The sequence below is a fragment of the Micromesistius poutassou genome, assembly GCF_964030765.1.
Source record: "Micromesistius poutassou genome assembly, chromosome: 12".
NCBI classification, from domain to species: domain Eukaryota; kingdom Metazoa; phylum Chordata; class Actinopteri; order Gadiformes; family Gadidae; genus Micromesistius; species Micromesistius poutassou.
The window spans coordinates 12,737,037-12,762,790 of NC_140282.1; the positions used below are offsets into that span (position 1 = coordinate 12,737,037).

General features: G+C 41.7%; 2 protein-coding genes across 3 annotated transcripts; one reads left to right on the top strand and one right to left on the bottom strand.

The window, feature by feature from the left end:
- Nucleotides 1–1,056: 1,056 nt before the first annotated feature.
- On the bottom strand, nucleotides 1,057–23,457 carry zdhhc7 (zDHHC palmitoyltransferase 7). Of its 2 annotated transcripts, XM_084476413.1 has the most exons (9): nucleotides 23,321–23,457; nucleotides 22,193–22,283; nucleotides 15,189–15,563; nucleotides 13,525–13,649; nucleotides 12,039–12,135; nucleotides 11,097–11,178; nucleotides 10,405–10,535; nucleotides 9,608–9,795; nucleotides 1,057–1,183 (listed from the first exon to the last, which is right to left on the bottom strand). In XM_084476413.1, exons 3-8 carry the CDS (start codon nucleotides 15,555–15,557, stop codon nucleotides 9,613–9,615), a joined length of 987 nt encoding a protein of 328 aa, XP_084332539.1. In that variant the 5' UTR covers nucleotides 15,558–15,563; nucleotides 22,193–22,283; nucleotides 23,321–23,457; the 3' UTR covers nucleotides 1,057–1,183; nucleotides 9,608–9,612. The 2 variants fall into 2 exon arrangements, with proteins under 2 accessions (XP_084332539.1, XP_084332538.1); XM_084476412.1 differs by lacking the exon at nucleotides 1,057–1,183 and having other exon boundaries at nucleotides 6,720–9,795.
- terb2 (telomere repeat binding bouquet formation protein 2) lies at nucleotides 3,673–6,378 on the top strand (the record flags this gene model as incomplete). Its single annotated transcript, XM_084476351.1, is given in 8 exon segments — nucleotides 3,673–3,736; nucleotides 4,218–4,221; nucleotides 4,223–4,321; nucleotides 4,708–4,847; nucleotides 5,406–5,467; nucleotides 5,561–5,622; nucleotides 5,903–5,991; nucleotides 6,290–6,378. Coding segments are annotated over 8 exon segments (609 nt in total).
- Nucleotides 23,458–25,754: the final 2,297 nt, after the last annotated feature.

Genomic DNA, 25,754 nt, shown 5'->3' on the forward strand with positions numbered 1-25,754 from the left:
GTCCTTCCTTCTTACCTCTGCCTATGAATTCATCCATGCATGTCCACGTTTGGGCTATGGCGCTGCATGTGACGCATGCATGAGTCCAAACCTCCGTTAGTCAGTTGGTGCTCCTGCAGGTCTGTCCACAGGCCCGCCCTGTGACCTATGAGCCCTCCATCAGATGCTGTTCTACTCGTCTCTTTCTCAACTTTGGATTTATTAACTTACAGTTGGTCACCTTCAAATATGTAAATGTTAGAATCAAGAACGTTTGAAGTTATAATGTCCAATAAAGCAATTACAAATGAGGTATCCTTATTGTACCAGATTGGAACCATGGGGATGCTGAATGGTTCCAATGTAAGCAAATCCCATGCCTGATTTATCCACAAGATCTAGAACAAGCAATACATACGGATCAAGCATTTCAGTGAATCCAACATCGCTGGAAATTAGATGAAAGACGTTCAATGCTGTCAAACTCCACAACACAGTGAAGTCTTAAAACGTGTCAACTCATCCCATTGATAGAAAGTGTACTCTCTGCTACATATATCCCACCTGCTTCTCCCTTTCATTTAAAAATAACACAAAAGCAGCCCAGTTCCTAAAAAACCAAATACAGAGTCAGCAAGACGATCATCTTACATTTCATTTGTTTGACTGAATTGTGACAGCAGTGGGCTTGTGCTCAAGGTTTGGGGGAGAGAGAAAGGGAGAAGGCAGTGGGAGTTGGAGAAAGAGAGAGAATAGAGAGGTAATTGAGAGGTAGAGGGAGTGAGGGTTAAGATAGAGAGAGGGAGAGGTGGAACAGGGGGAGAGACTAGAGAGTTAAAGAGGGAGCAAGATAGGGAGAGGAAGTGAGAGAGAGACGTAGAGAGGAGGAAGAAAAGGGGGGTTTGAGAGATTACAGAACATTGAGAGAAATAGAGAGGAAGAGAACGAGGCAAGAGAGAGAGAGAGAGAGAGAGAGAGAGCGAGGAAGGGAGAGCAACAGAGAATAAAGACACAGACAGACAAAAGAAAGCAAGAAAGGCAGATTAAAAATGTTGAGGCGCCAAACGTCAAATACTCCTTCCAGACAGCGTAGCGGAGGGGCGAGGAGAGGAGAGGCGCATGAGACGTCACATCAAAGACGGCTGGAGGATCTGCCCCTCAGAGCGGCGGCCTCAATCCTTCAACACCTGCCATTTGAAGCACGCTGCTTTGATGATGAGAGAGAGAGAGAGAGAGGAGAGAGAGAGATAGAGAGAGAGAGAGAGGAGAGAGAGACCAAGAGAGGTATAGAGAGAGGAGAGAGGATGGTTAGAGAGCGAGAGACAGAGGAGTGAGAGGAAAGAGATGGAGAGAGAGAGGTATAAGGAGAGGATGAAGATATGACAGTAAGAGGTGTAGGGAGAGGAGAGAGAGATGAGGGGGAGAGAGGTACGGAGAGAGAACAGAGGAGAGAGACACAGAGCAATAGAGAGAGAGAGAGAGATAGAGAGAGGTGTACAGGAAGAAGAATTGTTAGATTTAACCAATTCTGTTCAAATATACTATATGGACAATATGTAACCTGTTTCTACTCAGCCCTTCTTATTCACGTAACATTAACACGCAAATAGATCTATACAGAGTAATCCTACTTCTCATCATACTCTCGATAAAGGCCCACAGCAATACTACCACTGCCATATATAATATAGGTGCATGAAGGACTACTCATCATAGGATCATAGGACATGTATGCAGTGTATGTTTACATGTGTGTGCATGAACAGATGTTATTTTATGTCAAATGTTCTTGTTTTTCAGATGTTCTTTTTTATTTAGTATTATTAAGTCTTATTTGCAAGTCAAATTTTCGTGTGAATGGACAATAGAGTTATATTTTTTCCTATCTGACCACAGTTCTAATGTTGCAGTCCTTCTACTTGTTTTCTTGAAGGAAAAAATATCCTCTGAAACATTCTAGATTCTAGCACATTCTAGAAAAAAGGTGTTGGGTTAAAAAACAACCAGACACTTGTCATGGTAACACCATGGTAACACTAGTGGTACCACCGCTAGTACTCACTCCTGTAGCCTTTTCATTTTAAACACCATATGGTTGAATACTAGACTCATATGAAGAGACACACACAGAAATCGACACACGCTCAGCTGGGCTTACAACTTGTAAATCACACAAATAATGGGTGAGAGACTCCACACACATACACACTGGCATCTGCCATGGATCAACTATTTATAAAGAATCATAATCAAGTGCAGATTATAATTTAAACCGTTGTTATTATCCAAGAGCTCAGTGTGGGAGGGACAGAGAAGCAATTACTGCCACTACTACTATAACCAATACTACTGCTACTCCTCCTACTACAATACACCTCAACACCAGAGTGGCTCCCCACCCCCACCCGCTCAGCTATTACAACTGTTGGGGGTTGTCAGGGTGTAGCTGCGCTGTTGTCTTGGCAACAGAATTGTAAATGATGAGGAACCACACACTCTGTATCCATGAGTGACATTTACATCTAAACGTACAGATGCACTATTACACACTATGCAGGCACAAACACGTACACACCACACTGACTGAATAACACACATTCTCTCTCTCTCACACACACACACACACACACACACACACACACACACACACACACACACACACACACACACACACACACACAAAGACAGACAGACAGACATGCACATGCATGGATGCACACGCACACACAGATACACATACACACACACCGAGGGAATGTGTGGTGTATATAAAGCTACGACTACATAGATATCTAAGCAGTTTCCTGAGAGCAAACTAGGCTATATGATATCTTCTTTATATCTTCTTAATAAAATGGTGAACCAATCGCACATCTTTAGCTCCACAGTGACCCGGAGGCCTACCAGTCATGTCTAGCATAATAGCTTTGTCCTGGTAGCTGTAAAACACAAGGTTCCTTGACATTGTGGGCCATTGTAAAGTGATTTGTTGGTTTAGTCTGTGCGTGTTTGTGGTCTGGTTTTTATGGTATACTTTCGTATATCATCAAGCCTTCCATCTTTGTCGAGTGGATATACAGTCCAGAGCAACTGACTGAGACAGATTCACACTATGGATCCAGTGTTGTAGGTCAATCCATTAGATTACATTAACTGAAGGTCACATTATGGTAGGAATTATCCGAAATACGACAAATTGGCAATATACTTAATTATAAATCAATTCAGGCTAATCTATGTAAATTATGTCATTTAAGTATTGCAAGAAATTGAGTGTGCTAGGGGGGAAGGCGTTGTGCAAGGTTTTCGCCTTCAACTAAAAAGGTGGGTTCAATCCCTAACATCTGACCTATCTGCAGGCATCCTTGAGCAAGAAGGCCATCCCCTACCAGCTCATTCATTGCGAATGTCTCGATTATATTCACTGTGTGAATCGCTTTGGATAGAAGTGACTCCAAAATTACTAAATAATATGCTCATTAATGGTTTATGACCCACAAACACTTTGCCTTTACCAACGACGGTGTACGATAACATGCTGCCATCTTGTGGCCAAGACATGTATAAATGTTAATACAAGTTCATATATTTACCAGTTCGAGGCGGGAAACTAAACTCATTTTTGATAAGCATTATTAAGACGAAGGGAACTCGTTGTTAACTAATAAAAACGTTTTTCACATAGACTACAACATGTTTCACCAGAGAACGGCTTGGTTTTCAGACAGTGTCAGACGAAGATATCAAAAATACTGGGGTACGTTCGGTTTTTCTAGCAGTTACATGCTATCTGTTCTGGTGCACCTGTAACTGATCAACTTCAATCATTCAAATAATTTTGATAGGCTATATTATTTATCAGTAATGTGTAAGTCACACATAGACTTACTGTACAGTGGATAAATGCACTCAATAGACGGTGCCTTGGATAATTGCACTCAAGATAACGTTACTCAATCATATCCTGATATGACAATGAGGCAGATTGTTGCTAAGATGACATTTGACATCATCTTAGCTTATATGTATTACATAAACATACCTATCTAAGTCAAATGTGCTTTGTAAAATAGATTTTCTATATTTAGGATTGTACAGCACAAAACGTTGGAGTACTGCCAACAAAATGATGCGTGATGCATTCTGATGTACAAGCCCTAGAGATTACCATGTAGGAGTTTGAGATGTAGAAATCAGATGTTCTGGTCCACGTTCCTGGTGTATATCAGCGGTATCAGATGTGTGTATCTATCTACACAGTATCTGAAGGTGGGCGCATTGCCAGCTGGAGAACAGCAGAATACCTCTTCAGTGAAGACGCCTCAAACCTTGACACCCAGCGGTAAGAATCAGCAGTCAACTGCACTATAGGTCCGCAAGGTCAATGGAAACCAGAGGGTTGCTTGTTCAATCCCTCTGCTCCTCCTCACAACAAACATATTATGTCCTTCAGCAAGATGCCTAAATGCAATTTATGATTGCTTCATTGTTGATTCATCTCCCAATTAGTAATATATATATATATACATTTTTTGTATACTAAATTTGGCATTTTATGATGATGTGAAACACAGAGAGAGAACCCCCCAAATTGCATTTCTGAAGTATTAGTCCTATATGTAATAAAGCAACAGTTTGGTATTTGTTTTGCGAAACGATTTTCAACACTAAAACCCATAGCATCTCTGACTAATCGATCCAACACTAGTTGTTCTGCTCTGATCGCAGGATCTTTGAGAGTGAGGACTACCAGCAGAAGAAGGCGACGGTGTTCCACAGCCTGTTCCTGTGTGCGTGTGAGAAGCGTGACAGCGCTGGCTCGGTGTGTATCGGACACTACGTACTGCCCCCTGTCTGTGTCCAGGACGGTGAGGAGCAGTTAGTTCTTCATTTATTTTCTCACTCTTAATTGTTTTTTTGGGTGTTGGTGGGCATTTTGCGTGTGGTTTTAAATAAGCCCAAATGGGTTTAACTACCTCTTCACATGTTTTCACAAGTTTGTTAGTTCATTTATGTACAAAACTGTTGTTTTCCCTGTAGCTTAAGGGTATATTTAATTAATTACTGTATCTTAACATCTGCTCGGGGAGCAGATTGCCTGGAGAGGAGACTTTAGGTTTGCTGGTTTGATTTCTGGCTACTATACTGGCTTGGTGTTGTGGTTTCAAGCAAGTTCCCTTACATTTATGCCTCTGATGGCATGCGGTATGTGTGTGGCTATGAATCAATGTGAGCACACAGTGAGCACAGTGGATAGAAAAGTGTTGCAAAAATACATTAAGTAACCTCATCTTTCTCTGTTGTTTTAGTGGGGGTTCCAATTTGGATTGAAAACTTTGATTATTTTCAGTCTAATTTGTAAGTATAGCTTTGGATAAAAGTGGCTTCTAAATGTAATTGTAGTCCATTCAACTTTTTATTTTCAGAAGTCCGGAATGTGGTTGGCAGACTGATATGGGAACGGGAAGATGATCAGTGTGAACCCCAGGTATCTCTGAAACATAAAGCCAACACAAACCTTCCTTTAGTATAGTTATCGTCTACACTATAATACATATTTTTCTTAAATCTGTATTTGCAGGGTTCACCGTGTAAACAGGCAGTGGAGGAGGACTCCAGGACGACCACAGAGTTGAACAGCAGGTCAGTTGTATTTAGTGCTATATTCCTCCATTACGCCACATGGAAACTTGCTTGACAGTATCATCTGGAAGTCTCGACACCCTCTGCACTATTGGATTTTTAGCTTTCATACTTCTAGATCACAACTAAAAGGGAAAAAACAATTTTACCTCAAAGCTGGCATTTGTGTCCCAACTCGCATATTATTTGAAGGCAGCATTTGATGTAGAATTATAATTGTACCTTTAATTATATAATTGTTTTATCGCAGCTGACATGACATTATGTTGTTTTTTGATAGCTGTGAACATTTGGACTCAGAGACGCCCCAGAGTGAAGTCACAGTGTGTTGTGAAGTACAGGAGCTCCCCTTTAATAAACCAGTAACAGGTAAATCATTCATTCACTATGTTGATTTCATTTCAGTTCAAATTAATTACCTTAATTATAAAGAAACTCACAAGTCAAAGTTAAACTATACAATACCAAATACAGTAAGGCGGCAGGCTGCCATTTTAACTTTGATAAATAATAGAACAACTGCCATTTGGTGGACACTTTCACCCAAAGCATCTTGCCATACAGTACATTTCATGCTAGACTTGCTACGAGTTAAGCTACCCAGGACCTTGAACGAATTACACACATTTCTTCTACTTTTTAATCATAAAGTGTCTCTCCTCCCTAGGTTACATCAGTATAAACAAGCTGGAGAGATACTCTGGGGACCTGTGTGAAATCACACCGGACTACTGTGGCTGTTCAGTGTGTCAGTAAATCCAACTGCCACACTCCAGTCTCTTTATGTATTCCTTATTCACCTAGCAACCATCTTGGTTCTAAACACTAGTTAGATGGGGGAACTGAATGCGCAATTCTTCATTCAGCACCCCCACCAGCAAGTGCTTATAGAAGCTAGAAGCTAGGTGAATAAGTTCCATATAGTGAACCATTTAGAACTGTTGATTTGAAGAGGTTCTGCTTGAGAGACTGTATTACTGAATTAAGTAACAGGGATCTGTGGTTATTTTCGATTTGTATTTTGCAAACTGCATAAGTTCAGACTTGGATATTAAAGAACAAAAAGAGGGTACAAAAATAAAAACAGATTGTTTCATACCTTAAAGGAAACACGTTTATTGAAAAACAAGACAATAAAGATCATTTATAAAAAAAACACCAATTACACATTCCATTTGTATATCGTTAGGTAATCTGAATATTTTATAAAGCAAAATTTTCACCATTCTCTTAAATAATTTGTGATTCTAATAAAACAATTTGAATTCATTTAGCGTTCATTTTATTTGAATCCTTCAATTTTGATCCACTTCTGGACATGAAACACATACATAGCTATAGGGTTATAGTTTTATAAGTTATTCAAGCTTCCCAAATTATAACTGTCAACCGAAAAGATTGTGTCTATAAATTATTTGAATCTAGGCAATATATTCTGCATTGTATGCTTTCACTTGGCTAACCAATAGGTCTTTTGTTTTGACATCTCACGTTTAATTACTTTTATAAACAGCCCATGGATGGCTGTGGCTGTTCTCAAAATGGCCTCTTATTTCATTACTGTTGTGCAATTGTAAATACCTTTGAGTAATGCGCCTTTGAGAGGCAACACTGGACTGAGGAAAGTCTGGGCTTTTCTCCTTGCAGATTTGAGCCATTGCCCTTGTTTATTAACCGTACCAGTTACATGAACGATAAGCTTTCTAGTTCTTAATCATTTGTTAATGTTTTTTTTTTTTTTGAAGATTGATTTCAAGAATATAAGACATTACTGCTGAGAACAACCTGCCGAGCACAGTGTAGTAGAGTATATGGTCATGCTCTGTAAAGGAGCGATTGTAATCCGATTATAATCTTAATCTCATCTGAAAAGAGTGTCCGTTGGACATCAAATCCCTTTGTACTGCATGTGTAGGGGTGGCCAGCGAGGAAGTGATTCCCCGATATCACCTGCAGGAGTTCTCTGTTGTGCTCCCCCCCGTTTCCCATCGTCCACAAACAAAAATACATTTGTTAAAACTACGTTCTCTCTCTATGACACTTTGACGTCAGAGGATCTGGTCGGATCCCATACATCATTTAGTGTAAACTTTGAGGTTGAGATCCTACCTGTTTTTAAAAAACCCTACAATGATAAACAGACAGCAATATACAACTCTTGAGAGTAAATGTCACTGTTGAATCTACGTTTTACCTGTGGTGTAGTGCATCGGGCAGGAATTTGCTATGTCCAGTAGAGTGGTGAGGGTCTATTAATTTGAGTCAGAACACAACACTGTATGCACCAACTATGTACAATGGTATCCATGCTGAATGAAGATTGGGCTTCAGCAAAATAATCAAAAGGGAATATTCAGATTCTAATAATAATACAGTCGAAAAGTGAACCTGGATCCATTTTAAGGCGGGGAAGTAGGGAGGGAGACAAGCATTTGCATAAATACTGATATCTAATCAATACTAAAGCCTAGTGGCATATCCATCAGGTCAGGTCACAGGGTTCTGAATGGTCAGGGTACCATCATCCGATTGGTTGCGAGATCTGACTAGCAAATCTTCCTATGTGGCAATTCAGCAGCTGTTAATGGCTGCAAAGTCAAACAGTGTGAAACAATTCTTTATATATTTTGTATATATTAAAGGCTATGTATATCTCTTCATATGATCCACAGAGTTCAGGTTTCTCCCAATTGTAAGAATTAGTCAATCTACCTTAGCCGATCTGTTGATATGGAGGCCTTAAAGCCACTGGAATACACTCACTTCCACAACACAACTCCTCTAAAGAAACCATTTTACCTTCCAGCTTGTTACAGTTCGTCTGAATGTAAACTGTTGGGACACACACAACAGATTTTGTGTTCATTCGAATTGCCACTCATTCAAAGAGGCAACTGATCTTGTGAGAAGACCATTAAAAAAAACTAAACAAAAACAGATATACTGTGGATCAATGGGAGAGGGTCAGCTGATCTACAGAGTTTCAAAGTCGTAATGTCCAGCAATTCACGTAGTGATTTCTTGACCATGTCCTCGTGATGAGAGAGGAACTAACAACCACCGACAGCCAAAAATGATGATCCAGCAGAGGGCGGTGATGACTTGATGTCAAACACGCGATAGGTCACTGCGAAGGGGGCTCAAAACAGAAGAGGATGAACAGCAATGTCAAAAGGGAGATTGCTCAGTCCTCTTAACGTGAGAATGAGAATTGCATTCACTGTCTTTTTTTTTTTTTTTTTTCGTTATTTCATTCAACTGACACGTTATGGAGCACTGAGATGTTCACATGCAGATCCAGCGGTCACCGTCATGACGGGCTGCGTTTGAGGTGATGCGGCTACGGTTGGTGTGTAAGGACAAAGATCTCGCGAGGTATGCTGTCTTTTAGTCTTCGGTTGGGCCTTTCGTCCGTCCTTGCTTGCTTCCTGGCGAATAGCTTCCCACAAGACATACACGACCCTCTTAAAGAAGAACAGAGGCAGTTGAACGGTCGTCCGGAACCACGTCGATATAGCCGACAAAAAAAAAAGAGTCAAAGTATTACGCATGAGGGCCGCGTTGAAACCATGTGCACTACGATGTATACACACACGCCTAGTCCACGGTCTACCGATGACACTGTAAAGCGTAGCAAGCGAACCACCCATTTCCGTAAAAAAAACAAAAACAACAACAACCAAAAAAGTCGTATTCTCCTTCTGCCTCGCACACCATCTACACACACACACCATTTACGTGACAAACACGGCACAATTCCAGTGGTAGGGGCCTCACGACATCGGTGGGGCCCCGGCATCAGCCGAGCCCAGCACAGCACAGAAGACCGCGCCCGACGAAGAACCACATCCACAACCCTCCCGACTCCCAGCCGTACTTCACACGCCCTCACACACAGACACACACACACGCACGCACACACGCCCTCAGACAAACCACCGACACACAGTCAGGTGTTGGGTGTGGCCCCCCCGCCCTCTCTCACGGGTCTCAGACAGCAAACTCGGCCCCGCTGCGGCGGCCCCGGGTGAGCAGCAGCAGGCGGTGGAAGCGCAGGCCGTTGAAGGGGTTGCACCACAGCAGGGAGGGCGGGCCCCCGAACACGGAGCGCATGCCGTCCCAGCGCACGCGGCGCTCCCACGTCGGCTTCTCGTTCTTAAGGCGCTCGATTTCCTGTCCGGGGGGAGACGTTGACCGGTGAGTTCTTCTGCTTCTGTTAAATATTCATGTGTTTTTCAAATCGATGAAACACATCTGTCTTTCTGCATTATTAACCCTATCCAATGCTTTTATCCAAAGCGAGATATAGTTAAAAGGTGACATATTGTACCACCGGGTGTGAGTGTGATTAGCCGTTACAAGTCGTTTTGTAAGTTGGGCGTGTCCACCTAGATGTATGACAGATAGATGAGCAACGTTTGCTACAGTCCACTGGGTAAGATGGTAGGCTGATCTATCCAGCACTAGGTGGACTTTACAAAACGGCTTGTAACGGCTAATCACACTCACACCGGGTGGTATAATATGTCACCTTTCATTTTTGAGATGCATGTCACTGAGGAGCAGGGGTAAGGCATCTTGCAGACATTCCCAGCCCTTTCGGCTGGGAGTCAAACAACCCATCCTACACCAATCGATCTATCCAGCTATATATATATATATATATATATATACAGTATACATATATCCATGTTGTTATGGATAACACTGTCTGCCAATGACAAATGACAATCGTGACCATTGAAGCCAGGTCTGTGTAGAGTGAGTGAGTAGGTCACACACCGTCTCGTCGTTGCAGATGGAGTGGAGCTGAGTGCCGAACATGACGGCGGTGAAGGTGAGGAAGAGGACAGCTTCCAGACAGAGGAAGATGAGCAGCAGCACCGACACGCCCGGGGAGAAGTCACTGCACTCTGAGGGACATAAGTAGGGAATAGGTTCAACTTGCCAATAGTAAATATTATCATTTATGAATGGTATTGTATCGTCATGAAATTACTTATTGGGATAGACAGCTTTATAGTTTAATTGTATTCAGATGAGAAGATAATGCCTTAAAAATGATCACTAATGAGGTTTGAAACATCATTGAGGAACTAGTGTTAGTCCGATACCAAACTAGTCTGACGGCAACATTTCAGGGTTGTGCACCCCATTACCCAGAGGTCAAAGTTGAAACTGGATCTGTATCATGTTTGCATAATGTAAAATGTCAATCTAATATTGTCAATCTAACTGATCTGCGCGCTGTTTTCATTAATGCCAATCTCCTTCCATTTTACAATTTCCACATTCTTAATTTTTTAATTTTAGTTCTATTTTCTCCCCAGGACACAAACCAGCCAGAGGCACTTGTTGTTTGTGAAACGTCATACAGTGCAAACAAATGGAAAGTTTAGGATCCTCGTTTTTATAGAAACCGTACACCAGCCTTTAACGGCCTACATGGAAACCGTAGCGACACAGAGGCTTACCGTTCCACTGGACTTTAACGCAGGTGAAGAAGTGCATGCCACTGAGGCCCAGGGCATGGGCGGAAATCAAGGCTATGTACATCTGTTGAGGGACCCAAAGTCACACATTAATAATAGGACACAACAACCACGCCCCACAGTGGTCCAGAGGGGGTATTGCTTTGGTCTTATTTTATTGCCATTACGTTTATGCATTTGTAAAACAAGAGTTGTAAACTTGTATAGTGTACTTGCATCTGTGACAGGTACTGAAACAGTGATGACATTTCCTCTAGCTGCATGTAGCCACCCTCCTAGCAGAGCTCATATGTAGTACTACTTCACTCTGCTCCTCATCATTTGATAGACTGACCCAATTCTAGTACTGGATGAAAACCATGCAAATTTAAGTTATATCCTCATACAGAAAGATATATACATTGTATACATTGTAGTTATATATATATATACATATATACAAGATTGGAGCACTTAAGTAGTGCTATTGAGAAGGAAATTATACAAACATTGATCAATTAATTTAAAGGTGCCATGACATGCCACCAGGTGTGGTGTGATTAGCTGTTACAAGCCGTTTTGGAAATCTGTGAAGTGGGCATGTCCACCTAGATGTGAGCTGAATAGATCAGCCTACCCAGTGGACTGTAGCAAACGTTGCTCATCTATCCGTCACACGTGGACACGCACACCTGTGATGTCTTAAGAGTGTTTTGATTTGATGTCTTGATTTCCAAAACGGCTTGTAACGGCTAATCACACCACACCTGGTGGCATGTCATGGCACCTTTGAAGAAAAACATTAGGGCAGGCGAAAATGTGTAAAGTCAAAAGCTCAAACATCACATACATTTTAATACATCACATACATTTTATGAGACCATGCACAGGAAATAGTTCACAGAAAAGCGCTTACCACCAGGCAGCAATATTGTGTGTACTCACCGTGAAAAGCACAAAGAATCTCTGATTCTTCTCTCCCACACAGTTATTGACCCAGGGACAGTGGTGGTCCATCTTTCGGATACATCTTTTACAAATACTTTAGAGGAGGAGGGAAGGGGGTGGGGAGAGCAGGGGGAGAGTTGTGAAGAGAGAGGAGAGGGGGGAGGAGGAGAAAGAGGAGAGGTGGAAAGTAGAGAGGGGAGAATAATAATAGGAGAGAGGAGGGGTGGAGATAGGCAGGGGAAGGGAGGAAGAGAGGGGGGGGGAGTGGAAAGGGCAGAGGAGAGAGATGAGCATAGCAAAGAGAGAAGTAGGAGGAGACGATGAGGGAGAGGAGGCAGAAGAAAGGAGTGAGCACTGAATAACCGACATAAGGACACCAATCAGCTCTGATGGATCACAATCCCTCAGTCCGAGAACACTTCATGTCAACCGCTTCGGTTTAGATTTATTTAGAGGGTTTGCCCCTAGGATTTTGGTTTCCATGGTAGCACTCCCACTTGTCAGTTACAGCCATAGACATACAAGGTTATGGAAAGCGGGGGAGGGTTAATGGTTTATGAAGGGTTTTAATTTTAATAGATTAACATATTGAGCAGCTATATCAATGTTTAAAACAAGGCCAAAAGATACCAAAAATCTCTACCTACTTAAGTTAACGACAAAAGTGGCTGTGTGATTTCTCTTGAAAAGTGCTAGTCCTGGCGTGCAATTTCACCCAAACTTTGCACAAAGTTCAAACCATCCATTTGCTCTGTAATGATTTGAAGTAGGCCCACTCTCAAACTATGCAGCCGTGTGTTTTCGGCAACTTTTAGGCTACACTGAAACTCTGATGTTACCAGTTCAGGCTCGGACCAGTGAGTGGATCTGAAAGCCAATGGCGTCCACGCAGAAATCCTACATGCTATTATACTTTTGCATTTTACTATATTAAAATAACAATGTAATAATAATAGGTCATCTATGTTGTCATATGTAACAATTGGATATGTGTCGACCAGCTCCCAGTATAACTAGTAGCTATGGTATTGACCAGCTCCTACTGTAACCAATAGCCAAGTGTTTACCAGCTCTCAGTATTGCCAGTACATGTGTCAAGCACTAAAAAGTTTAGTAGACACGTGTTGACTACTTAAATGCTCCCATTAAACAAGGCGATATGTTCGGTATTAATAATTAACTCCTCCTTCTTTCACATATTTTCCAACTAGCCGCATGACTGCATGACTTTGCTATCACATGCCACCATATCTCCACGTTTACGTATCTACGATAAAGATTAAAGATTACGATAAAGATTTTGTTTGCCAAGAAACCGGAAAGCTAAACTCAAAGTGACTACACGTTGCAATCAACGTTATATTCAAACATTTTTTTATACTTATCTAAAGACCAAAACGAAGGACATGACATGCTATGAATTACGCCCCGATAGGAAACAATGCCCATATTTGTAAGCCCCCTACTTCCTGCGGGTTCCTACCTGCAGTGGTGTGCCCTCTCGGGCTTGATGCTGCAGCACTTGGGGCATTTATAGATGACCTCGCCTGGCTTCAGCTGCAGACTGTCCATGTACTCCTTAGTGGCGTTTCCCTTGGGGACCGCACCCTGTTGAACACACAAATCAATACGATGCTGTTTAAATATTTGCCTTTCTTTTCTCTTTTCTCTTAAAAACATTGATTTGATGCACCAGTAAAGCTTAATCAACATTCAAGTTAAATCCCCCCGTTCATTTTTGTGATTGCACTAAAAGTGCAAGTGAGCACGCACGCAACATTTAGGCTCTGTCCACACGGGCGAAAACGATCCGTTCTCCTTTGATGCGTTTCAGGAATATCTGCGTAAAGACGGACTTGTGCGAAAACGCATCGAGCTGTAGAAAAGCTCTAGTACATATTCAAGGTGACTGTGTGGCGCTGGTTCTCCACAAAAAAAAAGTGGAGCGCATCAAACCTGAGCGCATAAAGCCCATGCGCTCTGTATATAAACATACAGTCGAGGAGGAGAAAGCAGTTGTTAAACATTTTAGATTGGGAAGAAATAATTTAATGTAATGTACAGTTAGTAATTTAAGGGGCTGTATTTAAAAGCTACAAAAATAACACAAATCAAATTTAAAAAATGAAAAAAAAATCAACGCAACTCTAACGTCCCCAGCTGGTCGGGGGGGCGATGACGTCATCGTTTGCGTTTCAGGCGTCCACACAAATCCTAACACGAAACCGCATAGGTGCGCTTTTATCTGAATCCACCCTGGGAGGTGGTTTCAGAAAAGTGTGTTTTCGGGCACCGGATCTGCTGGATCTGTCTGGACGGTCGGCCCAAACGCACAAGACCTATGCGGGTTTCACTAAAAAAAATCGGCTCTGTGTGGACGGGGCCTTAAACTATATAAAGTAAACACTGAGGTGTGTAAAAAAAAAAAAATAGCAGTAGGTTCAGTGATGGAATAAGTGATCACCTCTAATTACCGAAGCTTGGAGACCAAGCATGTGCATGGATTGGGGGACTCCGGATTACATAGACTCAGGGTGACAAAAAACAAAGAGCTGCTTTATTTAAAGCCCATCCTGGGTACACTACTGTTTTTTTGCATGTCTTGCAGAAAATTCAAGGTCTCGATTTAAGAGCGTCATTTTGTGTCATTTATTGGCTTCGGCAGCGGAAACGTTGGCTTTGCTCAGAGAAAGTGCTTGCTGAACCTTTTTTGAACGGGTGCTTCCACTTGTTTAATGCAAAGCAGAGGTAGTGGATGTTTGTTTTTCAAACGTAAAGCAGAGTCAAGGAACGGGATCTCTTCGCAGCACGCAGGCAGACACATCGTTAATGAGCTGTTTGACTGGAACAACACCCTAGTCCTCAGACCTCTTCGCCCTTACACCTCCACTCCTCCTCCTCACCCCCCCCCCCCCCGCACTCCATACCGCTCCACATCTCTTCTATCCCCAGCTTCTCCTCCTTCTCCTGCCCCCCTCTGCTCCCATCAAACTACTCCTGCTCCTTCTCATGTCCAATCCTTCCGACCCCCTCTTCCTCCTCCTTCTTGCATCCTCATCCTCAAACCCTCTACCTCCTCCAACCTTCTCCCCCCCCCGCCCCCAGGTTCTCTTCCTTCCCATCACTCCTCCTCCTGCTCCTCCTTACCGGGTCGGTGAGCATGGTGCGCATGTGCGAGGCGAGCGCCAGCACGGCCAGTGAGTTGAACACGGCCCCGTTGAGCAGTGGGTACCAGGAGTTCTTGGCAGGCAGCAGCATGACAAAGTTGACCACGAAGGCGGCGTACAACACCAGGAACCAGGTGATGCCCGCGCACACCATGCCACAGCCGTCCTGGATGAACCACAGCGTGTGGTGGTGGTGGTGGTGGTGTTGGCTGGGGCCCGCATGGTTGTTGTGGTGGGGGCCCCCGACCATCACACCGGCGTCCAGGCTCCCCGCCTCCACGTCCCCGCCCGCAGACAGCAGTGGGTGGTGCTGCTCAATGTCGCGCAGTCGGTGGCCTGAGGACTGCATCCTGCCCTGGAACACAAAGCAACAAAGACACTGTTGACTTTTACATTCAGCCTGTTGGCACAGGGGTCCACAAACTCTGCCATGCCCCTGTGGAGGTACTTTTGTTATTGCAATGTCAAAAAAGTGAGCCCATAATCATCACGTCATGCTTCAACTTTTTTGCTTCAACAGGTACTCATTTTCGATGACTAATCTAGAAGAAATGCCTGCCGTCTTTATCAGGGCTCTACAGACATTTCCCTCAGATTTGTATTTGCCCAGCACACTCATGAACGACAAACTAGATTGAAAATGTGGATATGGATTTTTCCTTATTCCACACATGAGTAAACTGACACAAGTTTTAAACAAACAGGTCGAACACATTAGCATAGCTGCACTAAACTAGAGAATAATGAGAAAAACATAGCAAACTAGGAACATCAGAAATACGGAATGTGAGATGTTTATGTCTAAGTTGAAGCCTTGGTGTATGGCATGGTCTGCTGTAGGATGATTTCCAGACGATTTACGTGTACAGTGATTAATGCAAATCCATGTTTATTAATAAAACACTATTATTGCGCTTAAACTTGGTCAATGTAAAATCATTTAGAAAATTGTCTGTGCACCCAGAACCCCTATATTTGCATAAAATATGAAATAGCCTGACCTTTTGAGTGCAAGGTACAGTGCAGTAGCACTGACAGTGTTCTTTTCTGTTTTGACCTTTGACAGCAACACAATGTGTCAAAGCTGGCCTGGCCTACTAAAGATTACCGACCACTGCTGAAGTGCTTTTTAACTCAGCGTAAAATGATAAGGTAATTCCCAAGGCATTCATTGTAACATCAACTAGGCTTGACATGAATTAGCCTACCGTGTATTATGTTAATCAATGTGTATTAAATCTTTTTCCATCCCCACACTTCAAATCAAATGTATTTACAGTAATATATCTTTTTAAAGCTCCTGTATTGTACTTTTAGTCTATTTAAAACTGTTCCTTGGGGTCTATGCAAGACGTTTGTGAAGTCTATATAAAAAAATCCTAACGCCAGCTTCTGTAGTGTATGTTTCAGTATCAAATATTGTACATTCTAAGTTAGGCTGTTATTCGAAGGTCATGAGTTATGCTTATGGCCACTGCTCTGATTGGCCACTTCATTGCAAGGTTTGGGGGAGAACAGAGGTAAACAAGCTTGACGCAGTGGTTTACTGTAAACATGGCTGCTCCTGAACCAACAGTGAGTTTGAGCCGAAGTCCAATGCAGAATGGGAAGAGGCAGCTGAGGTGGTGGTAATAATTAAATGTAATTAGTTTTCCTGAGCTAATTAGCCAATGCAAATGCTAACATCATCATGTCGTTATATCTTATGCATCCAAACAGCACTGGGAAAATAATGAAACACTACTTAGATACACTTTTCAGTATACTGTATTGAGTCTAAATTGTCTGAACAATGTCATTCAACATTAACAGGGGCACTTCTGGGAATTGTGTGGTAATGTCATCTGAATGAGAAAACACTGCAAGGACATAAAAAGGGAAAATTGTGATGAAGAACACTGTTTCCGGGTAATCAATGTAGGTCTTATGAAGATGTGAAAAAACATTTTCAGCAAATGAACACAATTCAACAACCACCTAATTGGTTGGTTGAACATAGAGGTTTCTAAGTGTTAAGTGTTTGCTTAGACATCTTTGTCCTTCAATAGTAGCCAACACATATAGAGCAGACTATGGGCGTTTACAGACGTTTTCAGATGGGTCACGTAAAGTAGGATTTGCTCCATGTTTAGTTTAGTTTAGTTTAGTTTAGTTTATTTAGATGTTTAAGCCTCAACATAGATGAATACGAATTCGGCTTTGAACTGGCCCTCATTGAGGAAGCAATCCAACGTATAGTGTTGATCAAAAACATACAAAATGGATCTAACTGTGGCAGAGAAGTTGCCATTAAAAATAAAATGCTTTCCCTCTGTCCTGTAATTTGCACGTTTTGGGAAAGGAGATTATTCACCTGAGAGGGGCTGGATTATGCAAATTGACCCTGGCATGACGTGAAGGCCGGGTGATTTTCAAAACGGCCTGTTAAGTCAAACCTGTCTGGTACAAAGCTTCGCACCACCGCTGAAAAATGATGATAATGATAACATGTGGAACAAGGGGATGGGCCAGGAATAAGCCATTTTCATATAATGTCCTCTTTAAATGGTATTTAACCTAATGTTTTTATGAAAAATTGTGTTGCACCCTTTGATTGATATAATACTCGGTTTCCAGCAACTTCCAGCTAACTGAAAATTAGCCACGTTAATCACCTCATGGAATTCCTGTATTTTTTCATATCACTATATATATAAAAAAAAGTCTCTCTCTCTCTCTCTCTCTCTCTCTCTCTCTCTCTCTCTCTCTCTCTCTCTCTCTCTCTCTCTCTCTCTCTCTCTCTCTCTCTCTCTCTCTCTCTCTCTCTCTCTCTCTCTCTCTCTCTCTCTCTCTCTCTCTCTCTCTCTCTCTCTCTCTCTCTCATATATGGGAACCACTTTACTGTGGATGGGTGACCTCTATCTGAACTGCCCTACACTACACTGTTCAATGAGCAGTTGGGTCGTTAATTAGTCCCCCTAAATTCCTGAACGAAAGTACTTGAAACCGAAGCACATTGTAATAATAAATAAGCCAAGGCTGGTCTGTTTTGGGAATGTTTGATCAATGAGCGCCGAGTCAAGGCTTATTAGAATAGCACGGATCATGACTTCATACGCAGTTAACTTTTTTTTGGCACTTTTTAAATGCTTAAATATGAGCAGTTTTGTGGTCAAAACTGTTCGAGTTGTGTGTCATTCTGTTAATGAATAAAGAGTCTTGAAATGCCAATATATTTGTTTCTCACTAAAGATTGTTCATAGTTTCTGCAATTCCTTCCAGGTCATCTCTAAGGATCATCTTTGTTGGAGGGTGTTGCTAAACCCCCAAAACCCGACACTGACACATATTGTGCTTAAAGCACAATAATACCCTACAGCCTTTTCACAGTTGTCCAACCAAGTATCCAACCTGCTTAGCAGTCCGGGCAGAGACGGGGGAGCAGGCAGGGTGGAGGATGACAGGGGGAGAGAGAAGCTGGGTCATTGGGCAGATGGCAGAACAGATGAAAAGCACACAAGAAAAGTGGCTTGAAGGAGGAGAAAAAAATGGAAGTTGCAGAGGAAAGAGCCAAATCAGCGTGAAGAGATTTTTAGGGTGAAGAACTGAATGAATTGGACAGGTAGCACTAAAGAAATAGGTCAGAGAGAGTGGTACATAAATCTCTAAACCTCTCCACGTAAATTCAAGGTCATTCCCTGTGTTAGCAGAGATTTAGCCTGCATGGCCTGATTCAGTTGGGAATCATTGGATAACTCATACACCAGTCTTTTTTTCTTTTAAGAAAAATGTTAAAGCTATTACACTACTAACTTTGACAACTGTTATATTTCATTGTCTCTGGAAAATGTTCATTCCACATGGCTGAATTAAAAAAACTCTTAATTTTACATACACACACAGGCCTAACATTTCTGAATGATTATTATTTGTATGGAATTGCTGTAATTTTTACATTGTTTTGTTTGATTGTGTGCATTTTTCTGATTAATTTGGCATAATTCAATGCCAAATGGTCAAGAGATCAAACAGGTGACCAAAATAAAAGTGATGATATGGCATCTCATGGGGTCACGGTAAACAACATCTCAAAATCATAGTTCCCCATAAAATCCTATGGGCAGGATCAACCACAACAATTTAAAGATAACACTTATGCCTTGTTATTCGCACTGTTCTCTCTCTTTTGTGTTGACCTATATTTGCCTACCTACCCTGCCTTCCATAACTTGTCTTCAAGGGCTCACGTGCTGTGAATTTGTGTTTTATGAAGACTTTCCGATAGCTAAGCCAGCTTGAAACATACTCAATCTTGGTATGCAAATACCCTTCTGGAAGCCATGCAAAAAGGTCACGTGCCAACAGTGGTTGACAATGGGTTGCCTTGGGGACCACATAGTAGGATACATCATTTCAAACAGGAATTACTGTTAACTAGGAATGAGGCAGGATAGTGTACTGTTTAAGGAAGTCAACTCCCAGCCAAAAGGTACTGGGGTTGTATCCCAGTCTCTTCAGTCAACCTAGGAAGCCTTGAGCAAAATGCCTTAGCCCTAAATGCTGCTTAATATCATGTATCTGAGCGTAAAACACTCTCCTAAATGTCCCCAGCAAGGACATGCAGATAACAAATAATTGACTCTTTGATTATTTTACAATATCATAAAAAGGTGAAGACGTTGAACTTCAAAATGTGCATGTTACGTTACAGAACTAAGTCCTATCACACCAGGGGAATGTAACCTTTCCTCTGGTGTATGCAGAGCACCTCCTGCTGAACAATTAAATATGCATTTGTGTTATCGCAATGTGTGGTAGTGAAGGTCGATGACAGATCATCAGCCACCTATGACAGAAGATACCCCTGAAACATAGGATTAACTAAGCTGGTTCAGGGAACTCATTCAGAGCTATGTATTATCTTTCAGAATACATCCTGGAGAGATTTGGATAGATTTAGAGATCAAAGCACGAGGGAATCAATGCCCTTTAAAGGCAATCTGAATAACATCAAGCGTCTGGGGCCTCCAAGATGTGGCAAATTAATAAAATAGGATACCAGGGTAGGGAAAATGTAGGGAAATTGAGTACCAAATGTAAAATATTGATTTGAGATGGATGGAGTACTGCTTTCTTTCAATGTAGATCAGCAGTTTCGATATCTATATAGTCAGTCCAAGTGATTTGACTTTAGAAGTATTGTTTAACGTAAAGTAACCCGACCATGTGGTTGTGTTGTTCTTGAATAGAGACATAAAAACAGCAGTGAAAATAGCCATAAAAGAAAAAAGTACAAAACAATTTCAGGAGGCTTTAATAAAAAAGGACACATTAACACCCAGACTGGGCATAACTAATTAACACAGCACCCCTGCTAAATACCTCACTGCTGTGTGGTCAAACCGGCCGTGCCTGCATGTCAATAGGGGTGTTAGAGAAGGTTGTTGGAAAGAAACCAGGAGAAGATGCCAACAGGGATTTTGTTCTGAAAAGCCCAGACTAGCAGAAGCAGAGTGTAGGGCTGCCAGACACACAGCACTCTCCATTCCTAGTTTCTCTAAAGGCCTTAAGAACAGTTGTTGAACAGTTTGGGACAGAGGAGGAATTCTAAACTGGACTTGGGGGGAAAGAAGGAACCTCTGATTTAAATGTAGATTCACAATGCACTCATTGCAATGTATGCAGTGTGTACAAAGTATGTCTAGGATAAGGGACTCAACATATGTTATTAAGCATATCTGATTTTCGGATGGTTGTGACTAGTGACCTTTCTTTGCTTTTTCATCCGATTTACAAATTCAAAATTAGATTTTATTATTACATTTTTATTTAAGGACATTAACCAGAAGCCTAAACTGCCTCAGATGAAGCTGGGTCAATAGCATGAACATATACAATGTCCTCATTGTCAATTGTGAATAAGAGATGGGAATGAACCACATTGGTGGACTAGATAGCTCAAGTTAAATGTTTACAATGTATAGGTTATCTTAAATAAATGTTAAAATTAAATCATAGGTTTTAAGTATCATGATTGTTAGCTCTGTTAAAAAGAGAAATGCTAACACGCCTGCATTCTTAAAGGGGGGTTAAAAACAGCTCTAATGTCCAGTTGGAGGCCTATTGATTTTTCTGTGGTAAGGGAATCTGAGGCCCATTGAATCCAAGCCAACTGTGCACGCTTTTCTCTCATAGCGCAGATACTTGGGCCCGATACACCCGTAACTTCCTTTATTACACACACATGCACGCGCACAAATTACAGGCTATTGCAGTAGAGTCTTAATTTATACAACCGCGTTCAGAGATCTGTCTACACTGAGAGAATGGAATGATAATTCAACAGAAAAGATTTCCAATGGACATGTAAACTTTAAAATAAACAGCAGCGGTATAAATAGTATTTCTAATGACACGATTCTGTATACAGTAATTACTCTCAGACCAATGAGATCATGTTACAAAGAGGTTTGCCATACTACAGATGTCTTCCCTCTTTTGAACAGGCAGAGACAGACATTGTGAGACAGTACTCACAATGTTCAGTATCTGGATTAACCAACAAATAGCTGAACATATGACCGATTTTACACTAATGGCTCTTATATTCTATTTGGCTACATTAGTTATTTGAACCCAATTGATTTCCAGTTAAAAAGGTGGTTTAGAAGATTTGAGCTCTATTATTCTATGGTATTTTGTTAGAAATGGCATAACCATTCGTCAGCTAAAAGGGAGTGAAATGCACAGTGAGAATATCTGTTGAATTAAAGAGTTGAAAACATTTAGAAGGGTACAAGCACATTTCTGACCAATCAGGGAATCCATCTTGGCTGTCAATCACAGTGCGTGAAGTCCATCACTTATCAATGGAGGAATGTAGGGAGGAAGAGAGTGAGCAGGGAGGAAGGTTTTTTTCTAGTTTAAAAAAAACGTTCTCTCTTCCACTCTTATCTGCTCTCTGTCGTTACACCTCATACCGTCTTAGTTGAACCCCCCACTCACCTAAATTGTTTCATCACAGTGGCATGACTTGCAGAGTGGTTCTTGGTCCAGCATTCAAGACGTAGTGGTGGAGTGTGTGGACTTGCTCCTTCTGAGAAACAAAAATAAACAAATAATTTAAAAAAAAGAATACAGGCATGCTGACTTGCTGCCCTACAGCCATGCGAGTACATCTCGTATTGCTATTGAAGAGCAACTTTGCTAGTGGGTCTACTCTGGACAGCAGAACCGATAGAAGGAAATAACACAAAGAGGTGATTTTAGTTAAAAGAAGAAACCTGCGTTATTAAGCCTCTTAATACCGTTTATAATTTCATTCCAGCGCCGACGTTTCATGACCTGACTGCCATATAGTTTAAAAGTATGTCCCTTTTTGGTTCGATCCGATTCCTATTTCCCTTCCAATCGTGTTTCCGAGATCAACTAGGCACTCGTCCAGGCTTTCTTTATGATAAGATGTAGGCTACTTTATTAATCAAAGACGGAAAATGACAGTATGACTCAAACTATGACTCGTATTACTGTCCCAATATTATGAATTAAAAGAGATTCAAGATATAGATACAAAAGGTCAAATTAATATACAGATTAAATATAATATATAACTATATTTTAAAAATAAGAGCAGTAGAAATGTAGACATTGAAATAAATGACAATATGCAGTGGAGTTAGACGTGTCTTATGAGTCCAACCCAAAGGAAAGTAAAACAGCTATTTAAACTGTACTACATGGACAGATACAACCGAATTCCCAGTCGTGTTGCTTTACCAAGACACACAGCTCACACACTTTGATTCACTTGTCCTCCCATAATCTCATATAAAGGGACCAATCTGACGCCTGGATCGACAGGATAAAACCCTAACATTACACAAGCTAAAACACCCAGATACAGTATATTCTCTCAGCGCAGGACCCGTCTGACTGGCCTCGCGGGCCCTGACAGATTAATCCAATAGATCGTTATGACAGAGGACTCACAGAATAAATAAATACACTATGGATTACCCAGGCTGGTCTTCAGCCTGGTTAGCCACCACAGCTAGCCCGCTAACCGCTAGCAGGGTATGCTAGCGAGACAAACCCATCTTTTCTCTCTATGATGCCAAACTATCACTTACTTACCTTATTATTTTTAATTAGTCGTGTTTTCTGTAAGCATTTATCTCTGCAAATATTCTGATTTTATATCTGCTTATTCCAGTTTCAACGTTTCCGACCACCACCATGTCTACAACAACACATCCCGAGCACTACGGCGACACGGCTTCCGGGCTCGGCTTCGTATTTCTCCGTGCAATTCCGGGATTGTCCGACCGCAGAATAGTGGTGATTAGGGAAGCGGAAATAATACCCCGGTGGTGGTACGATAAGAAAATAAGATAAAAGATAAAATGACAATCCAATTGCAAATCCAATCAGGACGGAACCGTATACAAATTAAGAACACAAATTGGAATAACTAGGTCTACTTTACACACACACACACACACACACACACACACACACACACACACACACACACACACACACACACACACACACACACACACACACACACACACACACACACACACACACACACACAAATAAATAATAACATAAATCCAATTTCAGACCATGTTTATTAACATGATCGTCCCTGGTGATTAAAATTGAAAGTAATGACATCCAACATCCACTACATGGCGCTATTTAGTTAAAGACCAAATACTACCTTGGCTGTCTATCCAGCCGTCCACATTTCTGTGTATTCAGGTCTGTATCAGGGAAACATTAGTTAATTATTTGGAATAGACAGGACTTCAATGTTATAATTATTCCCAGCATTCAACAACATAGGCTACTACTGATACTGCTCATTACACACGTTAAATAATCGATTTTGGAAAAACTACAACAAGAGTCCCACAACCAAGTTAAACATTTGAAAAGTTTGAAAAACAAATCAAGTGGAAAACAAAAGCATGAATTTTACTAATATGTCCATGTTAATTTGTGATATTCAAGTGCAAAGAGAACATCCACAACCCTGCCATCGTGCTGCATTGAGCCCCCTTGGCAGGCCTGCTGGTGATGGCGTGGCACGCCTTCATCTCTATGTTGGCCTGGAAGCAGACTGGCTGTCTGAGGGCTGAGTCTGAGCAGCGTGTGTCCCAGCAGAGAGCAGCAGGTTCTTCCTGCGCTGGCCGCCTCCCTGGAGCCACGTGCTGCTCCCCCACCCAGAGGAGATTATAACCCCAGGACAAAGCTGCTTGGCCCGGGCCATGCCCCTCCACAGCTGCGCAGTAGGGGCCCACCGCCGCCCCCCCCCCCCCACCTTCTCACCTCCTCTGCAGAACAAAGATCAGCTGTTGAGGCAGGGATGGAGGTGGCAGGGGTCTGGATAGGTGGTAGCATGGTGCTGGTGGTTGGGTGTAGTCGGTGGGTTGTGGAGTAGTACCGCGCAATCCTCTAAAGCAGCTTAAAGGCTGGATCAGGGGGTGGAGGCCGTTTCTGTTTTCAGAATGGCAAGCTCTCTCACTCTCTCTCTGTCTTTCTCGCTCTCTCTCTCTCTATTTTTCTTGCTCTCTCTCTGTGCAACCACTCTCCATCTCGCCTGCTCTCTCTCATACCTCCTCTTTTTCTCTCTCTCCCTTTTCCCCCTTGTCTGTCTGTCAGCTGTGCAGTCTGTTGTTATGGCAGAAGTAATCGATTATCTCAGACATATTGCTGTTTTTCATATATAACATTGCCATTTAATTTAATGTTGGACTCATCACTGATTTAAAACAATTAGCTCAGTCTAAAGGGTTGGACTCTGAAGTTATGCAAGATGAGATTTGGGTATTCTGAAGGGAGGGGTGGGGGAAGGGGTGAGGCACAGACAGACAGAAACATACTGTTGTGTCTGCACACTGGGTTAGCAGGGATGTTATGGCCTTGTTTGATCGTGAAAAAAATTGAAAACATGTATGCATCATCTGAAGCAACAACTGTGATGAATGAGAAAGGATGGGCAAATAGATAAATAAAAGGCAGGGAAGAAAGGATGAGAGATGTATTATTATTAATTTAATTCCCCCACCCCAAAACCAAATCACACCAAAACCCTCCACCATGTACCAACGAGCAACGACCATCTCTGACAGTACACAGAAGCGTAACTTCTATGGCCGCTCTCTGCGCGACACCTCCGACAGTGCCAGCACGTCAGATTCGTTCCGTTGTTAAGACAGCTCCATGGGGGAACATCTGCTGTCTGGATGAATCATGCTTTTGGAATTGAATGCAAATCTCCTTGACAATTGTTATGTAACTGTATAGACACAGTTACAAAAAAAGTATGACACACTGAAAGAAATCAAATCCTACAATCAAAATACTAATCCAAATAGCAAAAGTGATTGTTTAGGATGAAGAATATAATGTCAAGCATTTATGCATTTCTATTTATTGTGTTATAGCTTTATTGTGTTATAGCTTCAGAAAGAAATGTTGCTCACACATAATCTAACTTTAAAAAAATCAAACCTTCGGTTTTATCTTTTCAAAAATATTTGTATATTTAAATCATATG